Genomic DNA, 21,397 nt, shown 5'->3' with positions numbered 1-21,397 from the left:
ATCCTGCCAAGAGTGTGGACTTGCCTTCACAGGGACAGGGAAGCATGGAAGGGTATTGAGGAGGGGAGGAATGAGATCAAGGGAGGTTAGTGACAGCTTATGCGAGATGGAGGAGTTCCCCAAGGTGGTGGCGGGAATCCTTGTGGGACCCAGGCATGAAGGAATGATATTAGAAATTGCCAGCAAATCTGCATTTAGCAGGGTGCCTGGGTGGCTCAGTTGGCTCAGGTCATGATCCCGGGTGCTGGAATTGAGCCCCACATCGGGCTCCCTGCTCACCAGAGAGCCTGCCTCTCCCTCTCCCTCTGCTTGCTGCTCCCCCTGCTTGTGCTTTCTCTCTCTCTCTAATAAATAAATAAAATATATTTTTTTAAATCTACATTTAGCTGCAGAGAGTAAATTCTCTCCAGTTGTGCCCTTGATCTGTAAAGCCCAGACAAGCCCAAGGGTCCCAGGGGTCTCAAGTGTATGACGAGTGCAGATCTGCCCCCTGCAGATCCTGCCGCAGGGAGAGGTCAGAAGGCTCAGATTCACAAACACCTCTGTTTGGGCTTAGAGTGAGGATTTGAGGGGCAGGATGGACGTGTTTTTCTGACCATAAGGAAGTGTGTGCGCAGGTTCTCTCCGGTGGGATTTCCAAGAATATATAAGGGCATTCTGAGAATAGATGTGATAGAGTAGGCCACAGGGTGTGTCCACACACACACACAAACACACACACCCCTTGGGCCCTGAAAGGAGTGAGAGGAAGGTCCTAAGCAGTGTCAAATCCAACATATTAAATGGTGAGACTTCCCACTACCACCGCATTTCTAGGGACTCTGGCTGCAAAGGGCAACAGTGGATTTTTGAGGAGGCGAAGGCTTCTCTCTGGGGTCAACCAAGGGGAGACCTCAAGGCTTAGAGGAGATTGGAGGGGCACGATCACCCCTGAGGTTCACCCTAATTCTCTGCCCCTCGCCCCTCATTTCTCTGTCTCAGACCACAACGGGGTATCTGATTTAGAAGACTTTGCCACCTTGGTCTGCGATAAGCTGCTTTCTTCCTAGGAATCCCGGCAGTCCTTCCTCCCTGTCCTTTGTTTCCTCAGGGAGCCAAGCACTGCTCCCCGCGAAGCTCCTACTCCCGTGACCCCCCCCCCCCACCCCCCACCTGTTTCTTGACATCCCTGGCTTTCATCCAGTCTCCTGTTTGCTCACTTCATTTTCCTGGTTGACTTTGGGTCCCATTCAACTCTGAGTCTTTATCTCTCCCTCTGGGAACCTGCCCTGTGTGGGGGATGCCAGAGCCCCACCCACCCCAGCCACCCACAGGCCTTGGTGATAAGAGAGGGAGTCCTGGGGGCAGCAGCTGCTGGGGTGTTGTCCGAGAGGGTGCCCCGGCTTTGCAGCTGCTGGGGAAACTCCCCAGCAAACAATGAGTCCTAACACTGGGTGCGAGGAGACCAGGCCATGGGTCAGGCCAGCTCCTCTGTAGGAACAGACCCCAAAGGCCACACCACCTTGCGGCAGTCTCTTCCTCTGCTCCCCATGTGACACCTAGGTTCCCATCCCAGGTAGATACTGGGTGATGGGAGGCATAGAGTTCCCCAAAGCCTGTTTAGCCAGTCCCTTCTTTTCTTTTTTCTTTTCTTTTCTTTCTTTCTTTTCTTTTTCTTTCTTTCTTTCTTTCTCTTTCTTTCTTTCTTTCTCTTTCTTTATTATTTCTTTCTTTCTTTTCTTTTCTTTCATTTTTATTTATTTATTTGAGAAAAGAGAGAAAGTGAGCATGAGCTGGAGGGGGAGGAGGGCAGAAGGAGAGGGAGAAGCAGACTACCCACTGAGCAGGGAGCTCAACGAGGGGCTCGATCGCAGGACTCTGAGATCATGACCTGAGATCATGACCTGAGCCGAAGGCAGACACTTAACCGACAACCACCCAGGTGCCCCCAGCCAGTCCCTTCTCAGGGCAAAAAGACCTCCCAGAAAACAAATAATTCTCCAGGAAGTAGAACCCAGTGTCTGCGTGGAACCAGGAACCAGGGGCCTCCATCCTTCTTCGCACATAGCTCCAGCCCCCCATTCCCGCCCTGCTCTCCACGGGGGTCCCCACCAGAAGAGCCTGCCTCCCACCTACAGTCCCCAGTGAGGCTAATTTTGATGTTCACGTTTTGCAGACAAGGTTCTCAGGAGGTCCTGCTGTCCTGGAGGTGTTGTGTCCCACTGACCTAGGTTCAGGTGCTCAGATTCCTGCCCACCCCAGACACCGCAGTGCTGCCTGCACACAGGATGTGGATGGCTGGGGACCAGGAGGAAGCAACTTGTGGGGACTAGGGAGCAGCCAGAACCCGGATATGGGTCCTTTGCTATTGTTCCTGGCAGGAGGCAAAGGGAGAGATCCAACCATCGAACCAGCAAACAAGACTGAACACCACGTTCCGCCCCTACTCCCCCACCCCCGGGGACCCAGGCTCCCAGCACCCTGCTCCCCAGCTGTTTCCCTCAGGGACACCACCCTTTCAGTTCTGAAGTGTCCAGCAGGCTTCCAGGCCACAGCCACCAGCTGTTCTCACACCCCTCTAAGGACCCAGGTGTCCAGGCTTGCCCTCCACCCTTCCCAGGCTTTCAGGGTCCCCATTCCACCTGGCCCTGGGATCACCAGCCTCCTCCAGGAAGTTGGCTCCATCTTCTTGGCAGGTGACCCAGGGTGTGGTCTGAGGAGCCACGAAACTCCACTATATAGCCCGGCCCAGGGGCTAGCCCTGCAGCTCCAGGGACCTGCAGGTGAGAGAGGCTGGGGTCCCCTGTAGAAGTGGGACGTCAGGTCCCCTACTCTAGCCCCTGGCTCCAGGCTTCCCCACTCCAGCCCCACTGGACCCACTGGACACCTAACTCCCCATCTTTGCCCTGTCCTGCCCTCCCTGCCCCCCACAAGACCCACTGGACATGTAACTCCCCTTATACACACACACACACTGGCCCTTGGATCCAGCCCACCTCCCTGGTGCCCAGGTGGCCCTCGTCCTTCCTGGAATAGTGCCCAGCCAGAGGGGCAGACTAACCTTCCATGATCCCCTCTCTTTCCCCTCTGCAGACATGGGTTCCCTGTGGAGCTGGTGGACACTCTGGACAGGAGCAACTCTCCTGTGTGGTAAGTCAGACTGAGATCCCATCCATGTCCTTGTTCTCGTCTGGGGGACTCTGCCTGCCACGGTCAGCACCCTCCATCTGTATGCCCTCCACAACCCCATCTCCCAGTGCCACGCCAGCCTAGCTGAGGTGGGATCGAGGCCCCTTAAGTTCTGCAGAGAGCTGTGGTGGGATCCTCCCATTCTCTCTCCTAGAAAGAAGCAGATAAAATCCGCAGTCCCCCAATTTAAGTCTTCAAGAAGTACCGCTTTCTCAATTTTCTGTAACTCAACTAAAGTTCTGACTCTGAGCCTCCTGCTGCTAAGGTGATGGAAAATTTCACTCAAGTCATTCTTGGAGGGCTTGGTGCCCGATTCCCCAGGGTTATGCCCAGGACTGGAGTCTCAGGTGAAGTCAGAGTACCGGGTAAGGATGGGGCCTCAGAGCCGTCTAGTCATCAGTCAGCATCTGCTTAGGTCACTTTTTTTTTTTTTTTTAAAGATTTTATTTATTTATTTGAGAGAGAATGAGAGAGAGAAAGCACATGAGAGGGGGGAGGGTCAGAGGGAGAAGCAGACTCCCCGCCGAGCAGGGAGCCCGATGCGGGACTCGATCCAGGGACTCCAGGATCATGAGCTGAGCTGAAGGCAGTCGCTTAACCAACTGAGCCACCCAGGCGCCCCATGCTTAGGTCACTTTTGAAGCCTTTATTATCCCCGATCCCCTGGCCCCAGGGGACACTGGGACATCTTTCAAGGCTCCCCTAATTCAGCAGAAAGTCCTTCTATAACCACATACTCTCTCCAAGACCTTGTAGATGTCCTCCCCTGCCCTCTCTCTTTCTCCAACTCCCTCTCTCTCCCTCCTCCCCCTCCCTCTCCCTCCCTCTTCCCCTCCCCCCTTCCCTTCTCCCTCCCTCTCTTCCCAGCCCTGGAGAATCTATTCCTAGTTGGGGGTGTTGAAAAGCACCCACTCCTCCCTCTTTCTATGAGACATATTGTCCACATTGCCATAATCTCCTTCTTCCCTTAACCCCCTTTACACCCCCCCATGTTTTATTAAGACAGAAGTCATAAACCGGCACCTGAATCCAGCCAGTTTGAGGCCCATAGCACTTAAAACAATTTGGGGTTGGAGATTTCACATGGAAATTCAAATAGCCAGTTTCTCCTGAAAAATGGTAAGATCTGGCATAAAAAAAGGGGCGGGAAGAGCCCATAAATCATCATAATAATAGGCTAACCCTACCCGCTTTCCTTGGCGTATGAATCTCTGGTTTGCACACTGGCCACCCAGATGGTTTCCCACATTTGCATTACTTGCCTGGCCCATCAGGTCCAAAGTGTTCAGGCTTTTATTTTATTTTATTTTAATTTTATTTATTTACTTACTTATTTATTTATTTAGAGAGACAGAGTGCACAGAGGAGAGGGAGAGGGAGAAGCAGACTCCCCACTGAGCAGGGAGCCTGATGTGGGGCTTGATCCCATGACCCTGAGATCATGACCCATGCCGAGAGCAGACGCTTAACAGACTGAGCCTCCCAGGCGCCCCCTGTTCAGGTTTTTAGAGAACAAAAGCCAGAAAGGCTGGTAGGCGAATAAGAAGGGAAAGCGAGGGGAGAAAAAGCTCGAGTTGATATTTCAATGTGATATCTAGGCGCAATGCAAAGCCTTCCTTCTCAGCTAGAGAGGACTGGGTGAGCAGACCCGCAACTGCGTTCTCTCCCCCCAACCCCCAGGGTTGACCCAGGGGACCTCCGTGGACTTCCTTGCGGCCTTCCTGCAGAACTACCTGCCTAACTACCACCGGGCCTCTCTCCAACTCCTTCTCTCCAGTCTGTCGGACCGCCCTGCCTCGGTCTCCATTCACTGCCACGCAGATGGCACCAGGCAGAATGTCACAGTGAACCCGGGGCAGTCAGTCATGGTCAACATTAGTTCCAAGGCTGAGATGGTCGGCAGTAAGGTCTTCCAGCACGCAGTGATGGTCCACTCTGACCGCGAGATCTCCGCGCAAGCCGTAAACACCAAGCCCGACACAGCAGAGCTGACGCGGCTGTGGCCTATCCGGGTTCTGGGCTCTGAGTACTTTGTGCTCACACCTCCCAGCACCTCGTCCAAGAATGTCAAGGAGTTCGCCGTGGTGGCGGGGGCGGCGGGGGCCTCGGTCACTATGCAGCTGAAGGGGTCTGCGACATTCCAGGGCAAATTCTACCCAGCGGGCAGTGTCGTGACCTTGACTCTGCAGCCCTACCAGGTGGCCCAGGTACAGAGCACAGCTGAGCTCTCGGGGTCGAGGATCACAGCCAATGGCCCGGTGGCTGTGTTCTCCGGCCACAGCTGTGCCCAGAAACACACAAACTGCAACCACGTGGTGGAGCAGCTGCTCCCCACGTCCGCCTGGGGCACCCGCTACGTGGTGCCCTCTCTGTCCTCCCAGGCCCTCTACGACCTGGTCTATGTCGTGGCCAGCCAGACCACGAAGCTGAGCTACAATCAGGGGGGCACCACTGGCTCCCAAGGACTCCAGGCGGGCGACGTGGTAGAGTTTGAGACCCGGCCGTCCCGGCCGCTCTACCTGTCTGCAGACGTGGGCATCCAGGTCCTGCAGTTTGGCACAGGTGCCACAAGGGACCAAATAACCTATGACCCCCACCTGGCCTTGGTCCCAGATGTGGCAGCCTACTGCCCGGCCTATGTGGTGAAGAGCGTGCCAGGCACTGAGGGTGTGGCTCTCGTAATAACACAGACAAAGGCGGTTAACGAGCTGACCATGGAAGGGCAGAGGATGGGGGCCAAGCTCTCCTGGACAGCTGTGCCCGGCAGTGAGTTCTCCTATGCCGAGGTGGACCTTGGCCCCAGTGACAAGATCCACATGATTGAGGCCACTACTAACTTCGGGCTGCTCACCTTCGGGCTGCTCCAGGCCATAAGCTATGGGACAGCAGGTGCCTGCGGCCGAAGTGAGTGATGGGAAATGACCCCCCGACCCTGTCCAACCCGTGACCCCTTGGCTGGCTCTCTCACCCTCTCCTTTTTCCCCACCCACCTGCTCCCCTGGGGCTGTCCCCACCTCACCTCCATCCTCTCTGCCATCCTCCCCTTCCCTAAGGCTTCCCAGCTCCTCCCTACCCAAGCCCCTCAAGGAACCACTAAATATTTAGCCACCAGTGCGATCCAAGGTCCCCACCAGTCAGAAGCGGTGCCCGCCAGAGCACGGCAGCAGGGTCCTATATGTAAGCCCCCACGGTGTCTGACAGGTGTCTGGCCTCAGCCCTTTGTCAGTTGCTTTTTGCAGGGGGATGGGGGTTAGGGATAGGGTCCTAGGAAAGAGCCAAGGTGCCTAGAGGGAAGGATCTTTGTGGGGAGGAGTGGGCTCAGGTCAGCAGCTTCTTATCAAACAGTCTGGAAGTATTTTGATCTTTTATTTATTTATTTTTAATATGTTGCTATTTTAGCAACTATACCAGTGATTAACTACCAATCCCCCACCTTCTATAGGAACGTTTACACCCCAACGCAGGAGGTCTAAAAGTATGATAAATAATAATGGCTACCGTGGGGCGGGGGGAGTTCTCTCTCAATATACCAGAGACCATTCTGGATGTCCTGTGTGTGTTAACATAGTTAATCCCTAGGACCTGGCCCTACGTGTAACCTTAGGCTCAGAGCATTTGAGGAACTGTCCCCAGGCAGTGCAGTGTGGTGTCTGAGGACACAGATGCTAAAGCCAGACTTCCCAGGTTCAAATCCCACCTCTGCTTGTGTGACCTTGGGCATGTGACCTCGCCTGTGGGCCTCAGTTTCCCCATCTGTAAAATAGGGTTAATAGCTGTACCCCTTCACAGGATTGGAGTGAGGGAGTAATGAGTTAACATTTGTAAAGCTCTCAGGGGGTACCTGGCAAGTTATTATGAGCAGACAGAAAGCAAGAACTTTTGAACACTGGGAGGCAGGGGAGGAAGGGCTATTTCTTCCTATGTGGACCTCCTGCTTCAAGCTAGGACCCTAGACATTAGAGTTCCCAGCACTGGCAAAAAATGCCCCCTCCAACCACAGGCATGCAAGCCACCCACTTTCAAAGAGCCACTTTGGGCTTGAACAGTCAAATAGGAGAGGGGTAGGTGATTCATTATAACAGGTAACACTCACCACCTGGGCCAAACCCTACTTATATTTTAGCTTCTTTAAGCCTGGCAATGCCCTCCTCCCCAAATATCCCTGTGAAGAATGTACTGTTGTCACCCCCTTGTTGCAAATGGGGAAACTGAGGCATAGAGAGTTTAAAATTACTTCTCCAGTGCCGCCCGACCAGCAGAGCCAGGATTGTAACCTAGGCAGCCTGATCCAGGAAGGCAGGGACTTCCATTTTCTGTCCTTAAAAAAGATTCCTTAGCCTTCTGACCCGAGTGGGAATGCACAGGAAGGGGGACACGGGGAGAGAAAAACCACAAATCAACATTTCCATGATGATCCCTGCCCATCCTTCTTCACTACCTTTCAGTTCTTCTGGGCTGAGCCTTGTCAAACTAGGGAATTAGAATACCTGGGGTTGTTGGGTCATGCCTGGGCAGCCATCTCCCCGGGGGGCCTCCAGACCTCAGTTTCCCCACTTCTCCAACGGGTAGTTGTGAGCCCACTGCCCCAACTCTGCACAGCAGGAGAGCTCCAGGATTCCCACCTGTGAGGATACCCCTGACTCTTTCTTCGTTGCCACCCCCTTCCTCCCCTCCCCAGCCGTGCTGTCCCAGAAACCCTCTTGCGAAGACCTGCAGTGCGGTCCGCAGCAGAAATGCCAGGTGGTGGATCAGGAGGCCAAGTGCGTGGCGGTCCCCGTGGCCACTTGCCGCGCCCAAGGTGACCCCCATTACACAACCTTCGACGGCCGGCGCTATGACATGATGGGCACGTGCCTTTACTTGATGGCGGAGCTGAGCAGCAACGACCAGACCCTGCCGGCTTTCGCCGTGGAGGCCAAGAATGAGCACCGGGGCAGCCGCCGGGTCTCCTACGTGGGCTTGGTCAACGTGCGCGCCTACAGCCACACAGTATCTCTGGTCCGAGGGGAAGTTGGCTTTGCTCGGGTAAGTGTCCAAAGGGTTCAGGTTTAATACCTATGAGCCTCCAGTCAGAAGGAGGAGGCAAAGCCTGGGTGTTGGGCCCCAAACCCAAGCCCTCGGCTGTGGGGTGGGGGGTACGGAGGAGGGGGCAGTGGGGGCTGGGGAGGGGGAATTTGAAAATCAGAGCCTGAAATACCTTTCGTCCAGCAATTCCACTTCTAGAAATTTTAAGGATACTCAGAGATATGGTTGGGGGAAGAAAAGTTTATGCCAACCTGGTTTGGGGTAGCAAAAGGAAAAAAAAAGAAAAGAAAAGAAACAAACTGTCCAACAATGGGGAATGTCTTCAGCGACCAAACGCTAAATTTAGGGAGCACCTGCTATGTGCTGGATTTGTTTCTTAGTGCTTTCCGTGTATTAATGCATGGAATGCTCACAGCAATCTGTGGGGGGAGGCATTATTATTAACACTTTTAGGTGAGGAGACTGAGGTCCAGAGAGATGAGCGACTTCCCAAGGGCTCCGAGCCAGTAAGAGATGGAGCTGGGAACACAGGCAGGCTGGCTCCTGAGTCCATTCTTAACCTCTTTGCCATTCTGCCTCATACCATATTTTTATGGTATGGGTTGTGGGTCGGGGTTGTGGTTGTGGTTGCCACACAGTCCGCACACCTGGCTCTGGAAGCGCTCGGGCAGGCTCAGGGCCAGCTGGCAGTCCCAGTTTTGTTTACGTTGGATATCAAATGTACACATAATAAAAATCCATAGATCTTAAGTTCATGGAGTTTTAACAAATGTGCAACCCCAACCTCCATTAAGATATAGAATCTATTCATCATTCCAGAACATTCTCTCATGCCCCTTCCCAGACAATCCCAACCCGCTCCTAGAGGCAACCATAGTTCTGATTTTTTTTCCCACCAATGATTAGTTTCGCCTGTTCAAGAACTTCATATTAATGGAATCACACGGTGGAAGAAGCCATTTGCGGGAAGATTCTTTTGCTCAGCACAGTGCTTGTGAATTTCTTCCGTGTTGCTGCGATTCTTTTTTTTTTTTTTTTTTTTAAGAGGTAAAGCATCAGCATAGCTCAAAACAAACAGGGCATGTTGTGGAAGGTCTGGCTGTCACTCCTGTCTTCATCTGCTTTCTCTCTCTTCCCTCCCCCACTCCCCAGTTTTACTGATTTCTTGAGGTTTCACCTAGGGTTTCTTTATGCCAATACAAGCAAGCCAAACCTACATTCTTCCCTCTCCCCTTTCTTAGCGAAGAGTACCGTACTGTCTGCTCTGTTCTGCACTTTGCTTTTTACACTGTACGGTAGCTTCTGGAGCTGTTTCCATATCAACATCAAGGGAGCCTCGGCTTTCTTTTGTTGTTGTTGTTCTTTACACCTGCACTGTTCTGCATTGGATGGATGCCCCATCATTTGGGTAATTCAGTCTCCCACCGATGGATGCTTTGTTCACGATGGCAAATAGCGCAGCACTGAGCATTCTTGTACCCACCTCGCTGTGCGGGTGTGCAGGTGGATCTGTGAGATTAATAAGCAAGTGGATTAAAGTAGGTGTTCTAGAAATCTGGAGGGACTGAGCACAAGCTCAGAGGGACTTCAAATCCCCAAAATTATGTGTGGAATTTTGCATCTGCTGTGCAGTTTTTCAGAGAGAGAGCCCTGTTACTTTTGTCAGATCCTTACAGAGGTCAGTGACTTGGCAGAGGTTTAGAGCTCCCACCATCCCTCTGATCTGTCACTCTGATCTAGTGACCAGTCTGTCTCCCTCACTGGACTGGGAGCCCCAGGAGAGCGGGGTCTGGGTTGTCTTCGGTCATCACTCCCAGGATCGCCCAGCCAGGGCCAGGCCCAGAGGGAGTGCCCGGTGAATGTTTCTCTAACACAGCATCGCCTTCATTCACTCATTGAGCACTTGCGATTCTACCAGGCACCGTTCTAGGTGCAGGAGAGGAAGCCGCGAGCAGAGCAGACACAAATCCCTGTCTTTGTGGGGCTGACGGTCTGCGGAGTTAGGCAGATGATAAACATGAGAAATTCGCAAATGATATGTTAGAAGCTATAGGGAAAAAAAAAATAGAGCAAAGAAAGGGCATAGGGAGTAGGGAGGGGTTGCCACATAAAATAGAGTGTCACTGCCATGGTGACAGTGGCGCAAAGCTTTTGTAAGAGGTCAGAGGTCAGGGAGTGAGCCACGGGTGTGTCTAGGGGAAGAACATTTCAGGCCACAGGGAGGCGAGGGCAAAGACCCCAAGGCTTGGTCGGTGGCAGCAACAGGAAGAAGGAATCCCAGGGCAGCCGGGGCAGGGGGTGGCGAGTGGGGAGGGTTCGAGGGGTGAGGGCCAGACCACGCAGGATCTGACCGCCCGCTGCCCCCCCACCCCCACCCCCCGCAGATTGACAACCAGCGCTCACGCCTGCCCGTCTCCCTGGCCAAGGGCAGCCTGCGCGTGTACCAGAGCGGGACCCGGGCCATAGTGGAGCTGGACTTTGGGCTGGTGGTCACCTACGACTGGGACTGCCAGCTGGCCCTGAGCCTGCCCGAGCGCTTCCAGAGTCAGGTGTGGGGACTGTGTGGCAACTACAACCACAACCCCGACGACGATTTCCTCACCAGCGACTTGGAGCTGGTGACTGACCCCGTGGAGTTTGCCAACAGCTGGAGGCTGGAGGACGAGGACTACCTGTGTGAGGACGGTTGCCAGAACAACTGTCCCTCCTGCACCCCGGGCCAGGCCCAGCACTACGAGGGCAACCGCCTCTGTGGCATGCTGACCCAGGCCGACGGCCTGTTTGCCGTCTGCCACAGCGCGCTGCCCCCCCGGCCCTTCCTGGAGGAGTGCGTGTACGACCTGTGCGTGCTCAATGGGGACCGGTCCAGCCTGTGCCGCAGCCTCAGCGCCTATGCCCAGGCCTGCCTGGAGCTTGGCATCTCTGTCGGGAACTGGAGGTCGCAGGCCCACTGTCGTGAGTGACACCCTCGGTGCGGGGCTGGGGGCACGCGTGGTGGGAGGCAGGGGACTCCTTGCACCTGCTCCATATCTGAGCACTCCTTGTGGTGCAGCCTGAAGCTGGACCATGCCAGGGACGCAGGGATGGCCGAGATGGCCACACCGTGCCCACAGTGAGCCTAAGGCTGGGGCAGACACACCTCTAGGCAGTGACCACGAGGGTGGTCCCTGCTGGGCTCTGCCAGGCACGGGCAGAGTGGACAGGGCCAGGAGGGGGGATGTCTAGGGGGCTATGGGCGACCAGGAAAGCTTCTCGACTCAGCCTGGGGGGGAAGGGATCGAGGAGGATTTCCTAGAGAAAGGGATGCCCAATCTGAAACCTGTAGGAGAAACTGGAACGAGACAGAAAAAGGGGGAGCAGGACGTGGGTGCCAGGCTGAGAGAGGAGCTGGTGTGACAGGTAGTCCTCCGAGTCCCAAAGCAGAAATGTAAATGTCCCTTCGTTCACAGCCCTTCCGTGACTCCCCGATGCCCTCTGGATAAAGTCCAAGCTCCTCAGTCAGGTGTCCGTCCACATAATCATTCATTTGCCCATTTATTCATTCAATCCACAAACATTCCCTGAGCCCCTACATGGCCCCATCCCTCTGCTGGTGATGGGTGCCGTGGGGGCCAGCACACACCTGCCCCTGCCCTGGAGAGGCTCCCAAAGAAATTTTCAGGAGACAGAAAGTCGAGTGCCCAGGGAAGAGGAGGTGTCCAGGCCCAGGCCTCGGGCTTGAGACGGGGACTCCAGAGGAGGAGTAAGTCTGGGGGAGACACTGAGGCCACGTGGGGCTTGTCTTGGTCACTCTTCTGTCCTCACTGCCCAGTAAACACCCACCCTCCCAAGTTCCCCCAATGCCTGGTGCAAAGGAGGAATTGGTGAATCCATCCACTCATTCATTTCTGAATGAATGAGCATCTCCTGTGGGCCAGACCCTGTCCTTGGTGCTGGCGATTCAGTGGGGGATTGAGGCTGATCGGACCCCCACCCTCACAGAATTTATATCCTAGCGGGGGAGACAGACAGTAAGCAGCAAACTATGGAATATTTTTAAAGAGCAAAAGAAACGAAGTTCATGTGATGAGAGCGAATGGGAGGCTAATGAAGAGGGTGGTCAGGGACAGCCTTTCTGGGGAGGTGACAGCGGAACCGAGAGCAGGATAAGACACTGGAGTCAGCTAAGTAGTAAAGACACTATGGGCTGTCTCTGCATAGATGAACTCATTGACTCCTCAGAACCCTGTGAGGTCAGTACTATTATTATCTCATGTTCCTGATGAGGAAACTGAGGCACGGGGCGATTGGAGTCATTTGCTCACAATCACACAGCTTAAAAGGGGAGGCTGGGGTTTGAACCCAGGCTATCTGGGCTCCAGTAGCTTTCTCTTAACCACATGCTGCCCTGCCTTCTGAGGAATGGCCAGTACAGACCCTGGGAACAGCAAAGGCCCTGAGGTGGGAGTGTGAGGACATATGAGGAAGCCTCTGTGGCTGGGACAGAGTGAACCAAAGGGAGAATGAGAGGAGATGAGGAGAGAGGCGATGGGCTCAGATAATGGGGAGCTTCGTGGACCATCAGGAGGACCCCCGTTTTTCCCTGAGATGGCACCACAAGAGGGCTCTAAGCAGGAGAGGGACGTCACTGGTGTTCACAGGGCCCCTCTGGCTGCTTGTGAGGAACAGCCTGTGAGGGCTGAGTGGGGGTTATGGGGGGAGACCAGGCAGAAGGCTGCTTGGGGGAGAGGGGACCAGACCAGGGTGGGGACGATGGCGAGAGAAGGGGGCAGATTCTGGATAGATTTTGACTATGGAGCTCACAGGATTTACTGACAGATTGGTTGTCCGTGAAAATGAAGGAAGGAAAGAGTCAACTGTGTCTCTGAGGTTTGGGGCCCCAGCACCGGGAGGGATGGAAGCGCCACGGGGAGCTCCGGGGGCAGGAGCAGGGTGTGGGGAGGGAAGTCTCGTTGAGCCCTTCGGACAGACACCCCACCAGGCCCGTCGCGCTGGCCTGACCCCCCTCCCCCTCTCTCCCCCCCCCCCCCCCAGCCCTGAACTGCCCGGCCAACAGCCGCTACGAGCAGTGCGGCCCCGCCTGCCCCGCCACCTGCAACCCCCAGGCGGTGCCGGCCAACTGCTCCGGGCGCCAGTGCGCGGAAGGCTGCGTGTGCCTCCCGGGCTTCGTGGCCAGCGGCGGCGCCTGCGTGGAGGCCTCGTCGTGCGGCTGCATCTTCGAGGGCCGCCTGCTCGCGCCCGGCCAGCAGGTGTGGGCGGACGACCAGTGCCAGCGGCTCTGCACTTGCAACGGCGCCACCCAGCAGGTGAGCTGCAAGGACAGGCAGGGCTGCCCAACCGGCGAGAGCTGCCGCGTCCAGAACGGCCTCCTGGGTTGCTACCCCGACCGCTTCGGGAGCTGCCAGGCGTCCGGGGATCCGCACTACGTGAGCTTCGACGGCCGGCGCTTCGACTTCATGGGCACCTGCACGTACCTGCTGGTCGGCTCGTGCGGCCAGGCGGCGGCGCTGCCCGCCTTCCGGGTGCTGGTGGAAAACGAGCACCGGGGCAGCCAGACCGTGAGCTACACGCGCGCTGTGCGCGTGGAGGCCCGTGGCGTGAAAGTGACCGTGCGCCGGGACTCCCCCGGGCAGGTGCTGGTGAGTGACTCCGGGCCGGGGGAGGAGGCAGAGAGGCAGGAAATCCCCCTTAAGGAGAAGGGGCTCTGAACCCCGGGTGGGACCGATACATATTAAGTTACTTCTACATGTTAAATGCTTGACACATAGTAACTCAATTTCTAGAACACTCTGTGAAATAGCTAATCTTGTTAGATGAGAAACTGAGGCACAGAAAGGCTAAGTTATCTATTCATGGTCACACAGCTAATGAGTGACAGAGCCACGATTTGAAGCCAGGCTGTTAGGCTTCAGAGCCTATACTTTCTTAACCACTACATCCTATTGCCACTCTTGAGAAGAGAGATGGAACAGGCAGGGACAGAAGTGGATGGAAGAGTATTCCGGGCAGAAGGAACAGCAAGTGCAAAGGCCCTGAGGCAGGAACAAACAAGAGGGCAGAGGAATAGTCTGGAGGCCTGTGGGGCTGGAATGGAGGGAGGGGATGATGGAGGGGATGGCTATGATGGAGGTCTTGATTTCAACCAAAACCTGAAGGACAAGGAAGAGACCACCAGGTGAAGAGCGGTGGCTCCTAGGTGCAGGGAACAGCAGGTGCAAAGGCTGGGCTGAACCAAGCTTGAAGAGTACAGGAGAACAGCACAGAGCCAGTGCGGCTGTACTTGAGAGTGAGGATGGGGGGATGGGATAGAGAGATTGGTAGGAGACGAGGTCAGAAAAGTGGGGACAAGCAGGGCCTGGTGGGGAGAGGGGTTCTATTTTAAACTGAGACATAAAGGATGATGGGGAGGCAACCAGGCAAAGAATAGGGACGTGGAAGAGGGTAGGAATGTCACAAGCAGAAGGCACAGCGAAGGCCCTGAGGCTGGACTGAGCTCACGGAGTCCAGGAGAAGATGAGAATGCCCGGCTGGAGTTGCAGGGGTGGGATGGGCAGTACCAGAGAACGAAATTGGAGAGCAGTGAGACTCAGATCATCTAGGGCCTTTTAGGCCATTGTAAGGGATTTGGATCAAAGCTAACAGGGCACGGCAAGTGCAAAGGCCATGAGGTGGGAGCACGCTTGGTGTGTTCAGGGAGACAGCAAGGAGGCTGAGTGAGCGATGTGGCAGGTGATGCAGGCACAGAGGTATACAGAGCCACAGTGAAACGAGACCTTGTAGGGAAGGGGCTTGGCTATGCACCAAGTCCTGAAGGATAAAGGGGAAGCAGCCAGGAGGCAAGTGTTGGGTAATATTCTTGGCCAAGTGAAAAGTCCCTAGAGTTGGACTAAACTGAGAGAAGTAGAGGAATAACAAGAAAGCCAGTGTGGCTGGAGCAGACTGAGTGAGGCAGGGGGAGTGGGAGGTGGTAAGGTCAGGGAGGTAATGGGGAGACAGATCCTGTAGGCTCTGAAGGCCATGGGTTAGGGATTTGGATTTAAGCTGATAGCTGCAGGTTGAAGACAGGTAGATGGTGTGCCAGACAGAGGGAAAAGCAAGTGCAAAGGTCCTGAGGTGGAAGCAAGCATCATGTGCTCAAGAGAACAGCAAGGAGTTCAGAATAGCTGGAGCCAAGTGAGTGAAGGGCGAGACACCCAGCCATGAATACCCTGACCCCTTGGACCTCCTTCATCTCTGTCCAGGTGGACGGCATCCTTCATCACCTGCCCTTCCAGGCAGCAGATGGGCAGGTGCAGGTCTTCCGCCAGGGCCAAAATGCAGTTGTGCGCACAGACTTTGGCCTGACTGTCACTTACAACTGGAACGATCGTGTGATTGTCAAGGTGCCCAGCAGCTATGCCGGGGCCCTATGTGGGCTCTGCGGGAACTTCAATGGGAAGCCCGATGATGACCTGGCTCTACGGGATGGAGGCCAAGCTGCCAATGCCCTGGCCTTTGGGAACAGCTGGCAGGAGGAGACAAGGCCAGGCTGTGGGGCAACTGAGCCAGGGGAGTGTCCCAACCTGGACTCCCTGGTGGCCCAGCAGCTGCAAAGCAAGAAGGAGTGTGGGATCCTTGCGGACCCCGCGGGGCCCTTCCGCGAGTGCCACAGCAAGCTGGACCCACAGGGTGCCCTGCGCGACTGTGTCTATGACCGCTGCCTGCTGCCAGGCCAGTCTGGGCCGCTATGTGAGGCATTGGCCACCTACGCCGCTGCGTGCCAGGCCATCGGGGCCACTGTGCACCCCTGGAGGAGTGAGAAGCTTTGCCGTGAGTACCGGGAGTGACAGCTGGGGGGCTCGGCCTTATGAATATTCATTAACGTATACATAGCATTAACTCATGTAACTCTCAGAGGGGTATTCTGAGGTAGGGACCGTGGCTGCACCCATTTAACAGGTGAGGAAACAGAGGCTTAGGAGGATTCAGTTACATGCCTGGGAAGTCACAGATGCAGGAAATATTTGTAAGATGACCAAAAATATCTGGTGGCCCCGGGTCTAATTCCTATATGGCAGCTGTCATTCAGAGACGAGTAGCAGGGCTGCCTTTAGAAGAAGGCTGGTCTCTCTCCAGTGTTTTTGGTCACCATCTGACCCACTTCACTCATTTACAGCATCTGCCTGGATGGCGCACATCACTGTCCATTGAAATTCGCATGATAAATACATGCATGTCACATCATTTCTTTTTCTCCTTCAGCTTCTATTCATTCATTCATTCAACAACTATTTATTGAACACCTACTGGTGTTCCCAACACTGAGGATATAATGGGGGAGAAAACAGGAAAAAAAGAAATCCTCACTCTCCTGAACTGACCTTCTAGAGATTTTTAGTTCCAGCAGAATTTAACCTAGCATAATATACTGAAATACATGAAAGTCTCTTTTTAGATCACTGCATCAGTTAGTTCTTGCTGTGTAACAAACATTCCCAAAGTGAAAAGTGGATTAAAACAACAAGTATTATTTCTGATGATTCTACAGGCTGCTGGGCTGATCTCCTAGTCTGGGCCAGCGTGGTTTATCTCTGCAGTCTTGCTGGCGGTTCTGTGGGGGCTGGATGGTCTACAACGGCCTGACTTTACACATCTGGTGGTTGTCAGGCTGGTTGGTTTGGGGGGACCTTAGCCGGGACTGCTTGTCCCTGCTGACTCGGTCTCATCTTCTAGCTGGCTGGTGCAGGCTGCTTCACACAGTGGTCTCGAGGTTCCAAAGAGCGGCAAGCGTGGACGAGCCCCAGTAGGCAAGCACACTTCAGGCCTCTGCTTAGTGTCCCATTTGCTGTCATCCCATGAGCCAAAGCCAGGACCACGGCCAAGCCCAGAAGAAGGCGTGGCCATCGTCAGTCTGTCCCAATCCCCATCAGACTTCGCCACAAATATAGACACCTGTGAAGAACATTTCATTATCATCAGAAATTCCTGAGACTATCAGACTCTAAATGTTAAAAAAAAAAAAAAAAGAATGGAGGGAGTTATCATTGCAAGTATCATTAGTACACAACTGATAAAAATATTCAACATAAAGAGTAGAATGTACTGGAAATGCATCTCTTAGTGAGATAGATGCAGCTTCCCCCCAAAAGTTCATGTCTGCTGTTGAGCGAGACCAGGTTCAACATCAATTCTGCTTTTGATTTTCATATATAGGATGCTAATAAGTGGGTGGAAGGGCTTCTGGCCCAGCAATGTCACTCCACTCTGAAATCCTTTTGAGTTGTAGGGAAGTCAGGCACACAGAGAGACACAGTAAAACTTAACTATTCCTGTCCTCCGAGCAGCCGGCTCTCTCAGACCCTCCTTCCATCTTGTTGGGAGCAACATTGGTCCTGATTCCTTACCCAGGGAGGTTTCATCATGCATTGTCCCCACACTTCACAGCAGTATTTGGAAGTGTCCCTTTGTGTCCCCAGAGGTTTCCACACCCCCGGACAGCACACCATGTTGATTTGGGATGGGTGGGGAGTGCACAGTTGTCTTCTGTAAAGTGGGAGAAGCACGCTCACCGAAGGGACAGTGGGAAAGTAGATGTTCTCAGGCCAGTCATCTTAGGAAGGGTTACTATCGCTACGGGCGGTGCTCGTGAGGCACACTTCCCATGGTGCAGTTCCCATTCTGAGGGTTTCTAAGGGTTCTTCTCATTTCCTCCTCACCACCACTCTGTGAGGTGGGATCGTTCCTATTCCTCGTTTACAAAGTGAGTGGTAGGAACCACAGAGATATCAAATCATCTGCCTGAGGTCACATAGCAAGGCACCATGACCTGCATCCAGGCAGGTTGGCTCCTGAACTTGTACCATTAATTGCTTCATTCTGTGGCCTTTGTGGAAACTGAGAATCTCTTATTTCCTTAAGACTACTCTTGCCTTTGTACCCCTTGGGGCAGTTCTAGAAGATTGGGTTGTGAGGATGCAGACATCAGGCAGAGGGGGGCCTAGGGTGGGGCCTTACCCCAGCCCCAGCTTTGATGACTGTGGGTATTGTGGCATTCTTGGTTCCTCCGACACCCCTTTGGTTTTATTGGTTTTTTTTTTAATTTTGCTGAAATATTTTATTTTATTTTATTTTTTGAAGATTTTATTTATTTGAGAGAGAGAGAGCACATGAGTTGGGGGGGAGGGGCAGAGGGAGAAGCAGACTCCCCAGTGAGCAGGGAGCTAGACACGGGGCTCGATCCCAGGACCCTGGGATCATGACCTGAACCGAAAGCAGATGCTTAACTGACTGAGCCACCCAGGTGCCCCAATTTTGCAGAAGTATTTTAAAGCAAATTCTAGAACTATGAATTTTCCCATAAATACTTCAGTAAACATCCCCAGCAGATAGAACTTTTAATAAACATGACCACAATGCTGTTGTTACTAGGAACAAAAATAACACTGACATCATCTAAACTCAACCTAGGTTCAAATTTCCCCAATTGTCTAAAAAAAAGTGGTTGGTTTTTTTTTTTCAGTTTGTTTGAATCTGAATCCAGACCAGATCCACACGCAGCATTGGGTTGATTTTACTTCAATCATTTTCATTCTGCCCCTTTCCTTTTTGCCCTACACATTATTATGAAATTCTTCAAATGTATAGAAAAATTGAAAGAATTTTACAGTGAATACCCATACACTTACCATCTATATTCTACAGTCTACATTTGGCTGTACTTGTTTTATCTCATTTCTGCCCCTCTATCCATTTTGTTTGGGCCATTGCTTATTGGGGAAAAAAATCAAGTCATTTGTCCTGCAGAATTTCCTACTTTCTGGATTTGGCTAGTTGCTTCTGCACTATTTAACTTGTTCCTCTGTCCCTGGATTCTCTTGTAAGCTGGCTATAAGATCTAGAACAGCGCCATCCAATGGAACTTTGGTGATGTTGGCAATGTTCTGTCCCTGAGCTCTCCTGTGTGGTCACCACCAGTCACATACTGAGCACTTGAAATGGGGCTAGTGTGACCAAGGAAGTAAATCTTCTATTTTATTGAACTTCAATTAACTTAGATTTAAATGGCCGCACGTGGTTATTATCTCGGCACAGACAGAGGCTTTACTGGGCTCAGTCTTAGGTTTTTTGTTTTGTTTTGTTTCGCGGAAACCGCTTGTCTTATAATCTGGAGTGACTGGAGTTCGGAGAGAGGAACAGGAATTATTTTTTTCCTCTTCTTCACAACGTGGGCCAAAGATTTCAATTTACTACAGAATTACTCCTCCTCCTACTATATCACTATAGAATGAAGAAGCTAAAACTACTGTGTTCACAAATGCATTGCATAGATCACACACACACCGTATATGCACTTATATGTTTAAGACATGTCATTAAAGGGGCGCCTGGGTGGCTCAGTTGTTAAGCGTCTGCCTTCGGCTCAGGTCATGATCCCAGGGTCCTGGGATCGAGCCCTGCATCGGGCTCCCTGATTGGCGGGAAGCCTGCTTCTCCCTCTCCCACTCCCCCTCTTGTGTTCCCTCTCTTGCTGTGTCTCTCTCTGTCAAATAAATAAATAAAATCTTAAAAAAAAAAAGACATGTCATTAAAGACATTACGGATAACCACAAACTACAGTTAAGTTGGAATAGAATCTTAATTAGGCCCAGATTAATTGTGATGTAATCTGTGCCCCAGGCCCCGCTGAACAGAGGGGCTCCTTGCCGCCGGATGGCTTACGTGTGAGTGTGAGTGAGGGTGTGCCTGCGCGTGCGTCACCTGGGAGCGGAGATTCTTGAGGCTCACGAGCTCACTGCTGCTTTCCCTACAGCTCTGAGCTGTCCGCCACACAGCCACTACGAGGCATGTTCCCATGGCTGCCCACTGTCCTGTGGGGACCTCCCAGTGCCCGGGGGCTGTGGCTCCGACTGCTACGAGGGCTGTGTGTGTGACGAGGGCTTCGCGCTCAGTGGTGAGTCCTGCGTGCCCCTGCCCTCCTGCGGCTGCGCATACCAGGGCATCTACCACCCGCCAGGCCAGACCTTCTACCCCGGACCTGGGTGTGATTCCCTTTGCCAATGCCAGGAGGGCGGCCTGGTGTCCTGCGAGCCCTCCGCCTGTGGCCCACAGGAGGCCTGCCAGCCATCTGGTGGCCTCCTGGGCTGCGTGGTCGTGGGCTCTGCCACCTGCCAAGCCTCGGGAGACCCCCATTACACCACCTTCGACGGCCGCCGCTTCGACTTCATGGGTACCTGTGTGTACGTGCTGTCTCGGACCTACAAGACCCGGCCTGGGCTGCAGCAGTTTACCGTCCTGCAGGAGAACGTGGCCTGGGGCAATGGGAAAGTCAGTGTGACCAGGGTGATCACCGTCCAGGTGGCTAACTTCACCCTGCGGCTGGAGCAGAATCAGTGGAAGGTCACGGTGAGAAGAGCAGCGGAACACGAAGGGGAGGGGGCCTGGGATAGAGGGTGCTCTGGGTGGGACATGCAAAGCACTCAGCCCAGAGGCAGGGGGCTCAGAGCTCTGAGTGGATGTGGGAAGCACAGGGTCCCCAAGGCGGAGGGGGTAGGTGCCGGTCAGAGCCCTGAGTGGGAGCCAAGGAGTCAGGAGGCCTTGGGGACCTGGACCTGCTCCCACGTGACTCAGTTTCCCCCTCTGTCTCCTCCTCAGGCTCTCCTCTCCCTGCTCCTGCCTATCCCCTCTGAACATCTCTGCTCACCCCCACCTCCCTTTCCCTGCACCTTCCCTGCACCTGGTCCCTGCCCCAGCCCCCTCCCTGGTCTCCTGGCCAGCAACATGAAGCAGTCAGAGGCTGGGCAAGTTCGGGGATGGGGGTTGGGAAAGGTTCAAGGACAGAGGACAATCTGGGGGGGACCCCATCACCCCTTACCAACCATAACAACAACAGTAACAGCAGCTCCGGTTTTTACACGGCTGACCTCTGATTTTGTTGGCCGCTAAACACTTCACATTCACAGTATCATTTCATCCTTGCAGCTGGAAGTACCATTATTTGCTTTATTCTTTAGAGGGGGAGGTCCCATCACTGGCCCAAAGTGCCCCAGCAAAGGCACGACTTGAACCCGGGACGACATGCCAGGAGACAGCGCACTGGACCCTGGGTGCACCATGGTGCTTTTCTGAGAAGGATTTGGTCTCCTATGGAAAGTGGAAGGCTCTCCCCAGGGATCCCACTAAAATGCAGGCACATGACCATTGCACTCAGGCAGGATTGATGATGAGG

At 53.8% G+C, this 21,397-nt stretch overlaps 1 protein-coding gene across 1 annotated transcript in view; it reads left to right on the top strand.

Annotated features, from left to right (window-relative positions):
- Positions 1-3,074: 3,074 nt before the first annotated feature.
- The window catches only part of FCGBP (Fc fragment of IgG binding protein), a 40,888-nt gene continuing 22,565 nt past the window's right edge, over positions 3,075-21,397 (top strand). Inside the window, exons 1-7 of the mRNA XM_032390634.1 lie at positions 3,075-3,129; positions 4,849-6,072; positions 7,847-8,193; positions 10,578-11,148; positions 13,228-13,832; positions 15,435-16,002; positions 19,982-20,574. Of these exons, the coding sequence (XP_032246525.1) occupies positions 3,075-3,129; positions 4,849-6,072; positions 7,847-8,193; positions 10,578-11,148; positions 13,228-13,832; positions 15,435-16,002; positions 19,982-20,574 (3,963 nt within the window). The remainder of the gene's footprint in view (positions 3,130-4,848; positions 6,073-7,846; positions 8,194-10,577; positions 11,149-13,227; positions 13,833-15,434; positions 16,003-19,981; positions 20,575-21,397) is intronic.

The sequence above is a fragment of the Phoca vitulina genome, unplaced genomic scaffold (assembly GCF_004348235.1).
Source record: "Phoca vitulina isolate PV1807 unplaced genomic scaffold, GSC_HSeal_1.0 scaffold58, whole genome shotgun sequence".
In the NCBI taxonomy this organism is placed as follows: domain Eukaryota; kingdom Metazoa; phylum Chordata; class Mammalia; order Carnivora; family Phocidae; genus Phoca; species Phoca vitulina.
This window is presented reverse-complemented; position numbering and strand designations above follow the sequence as displayed.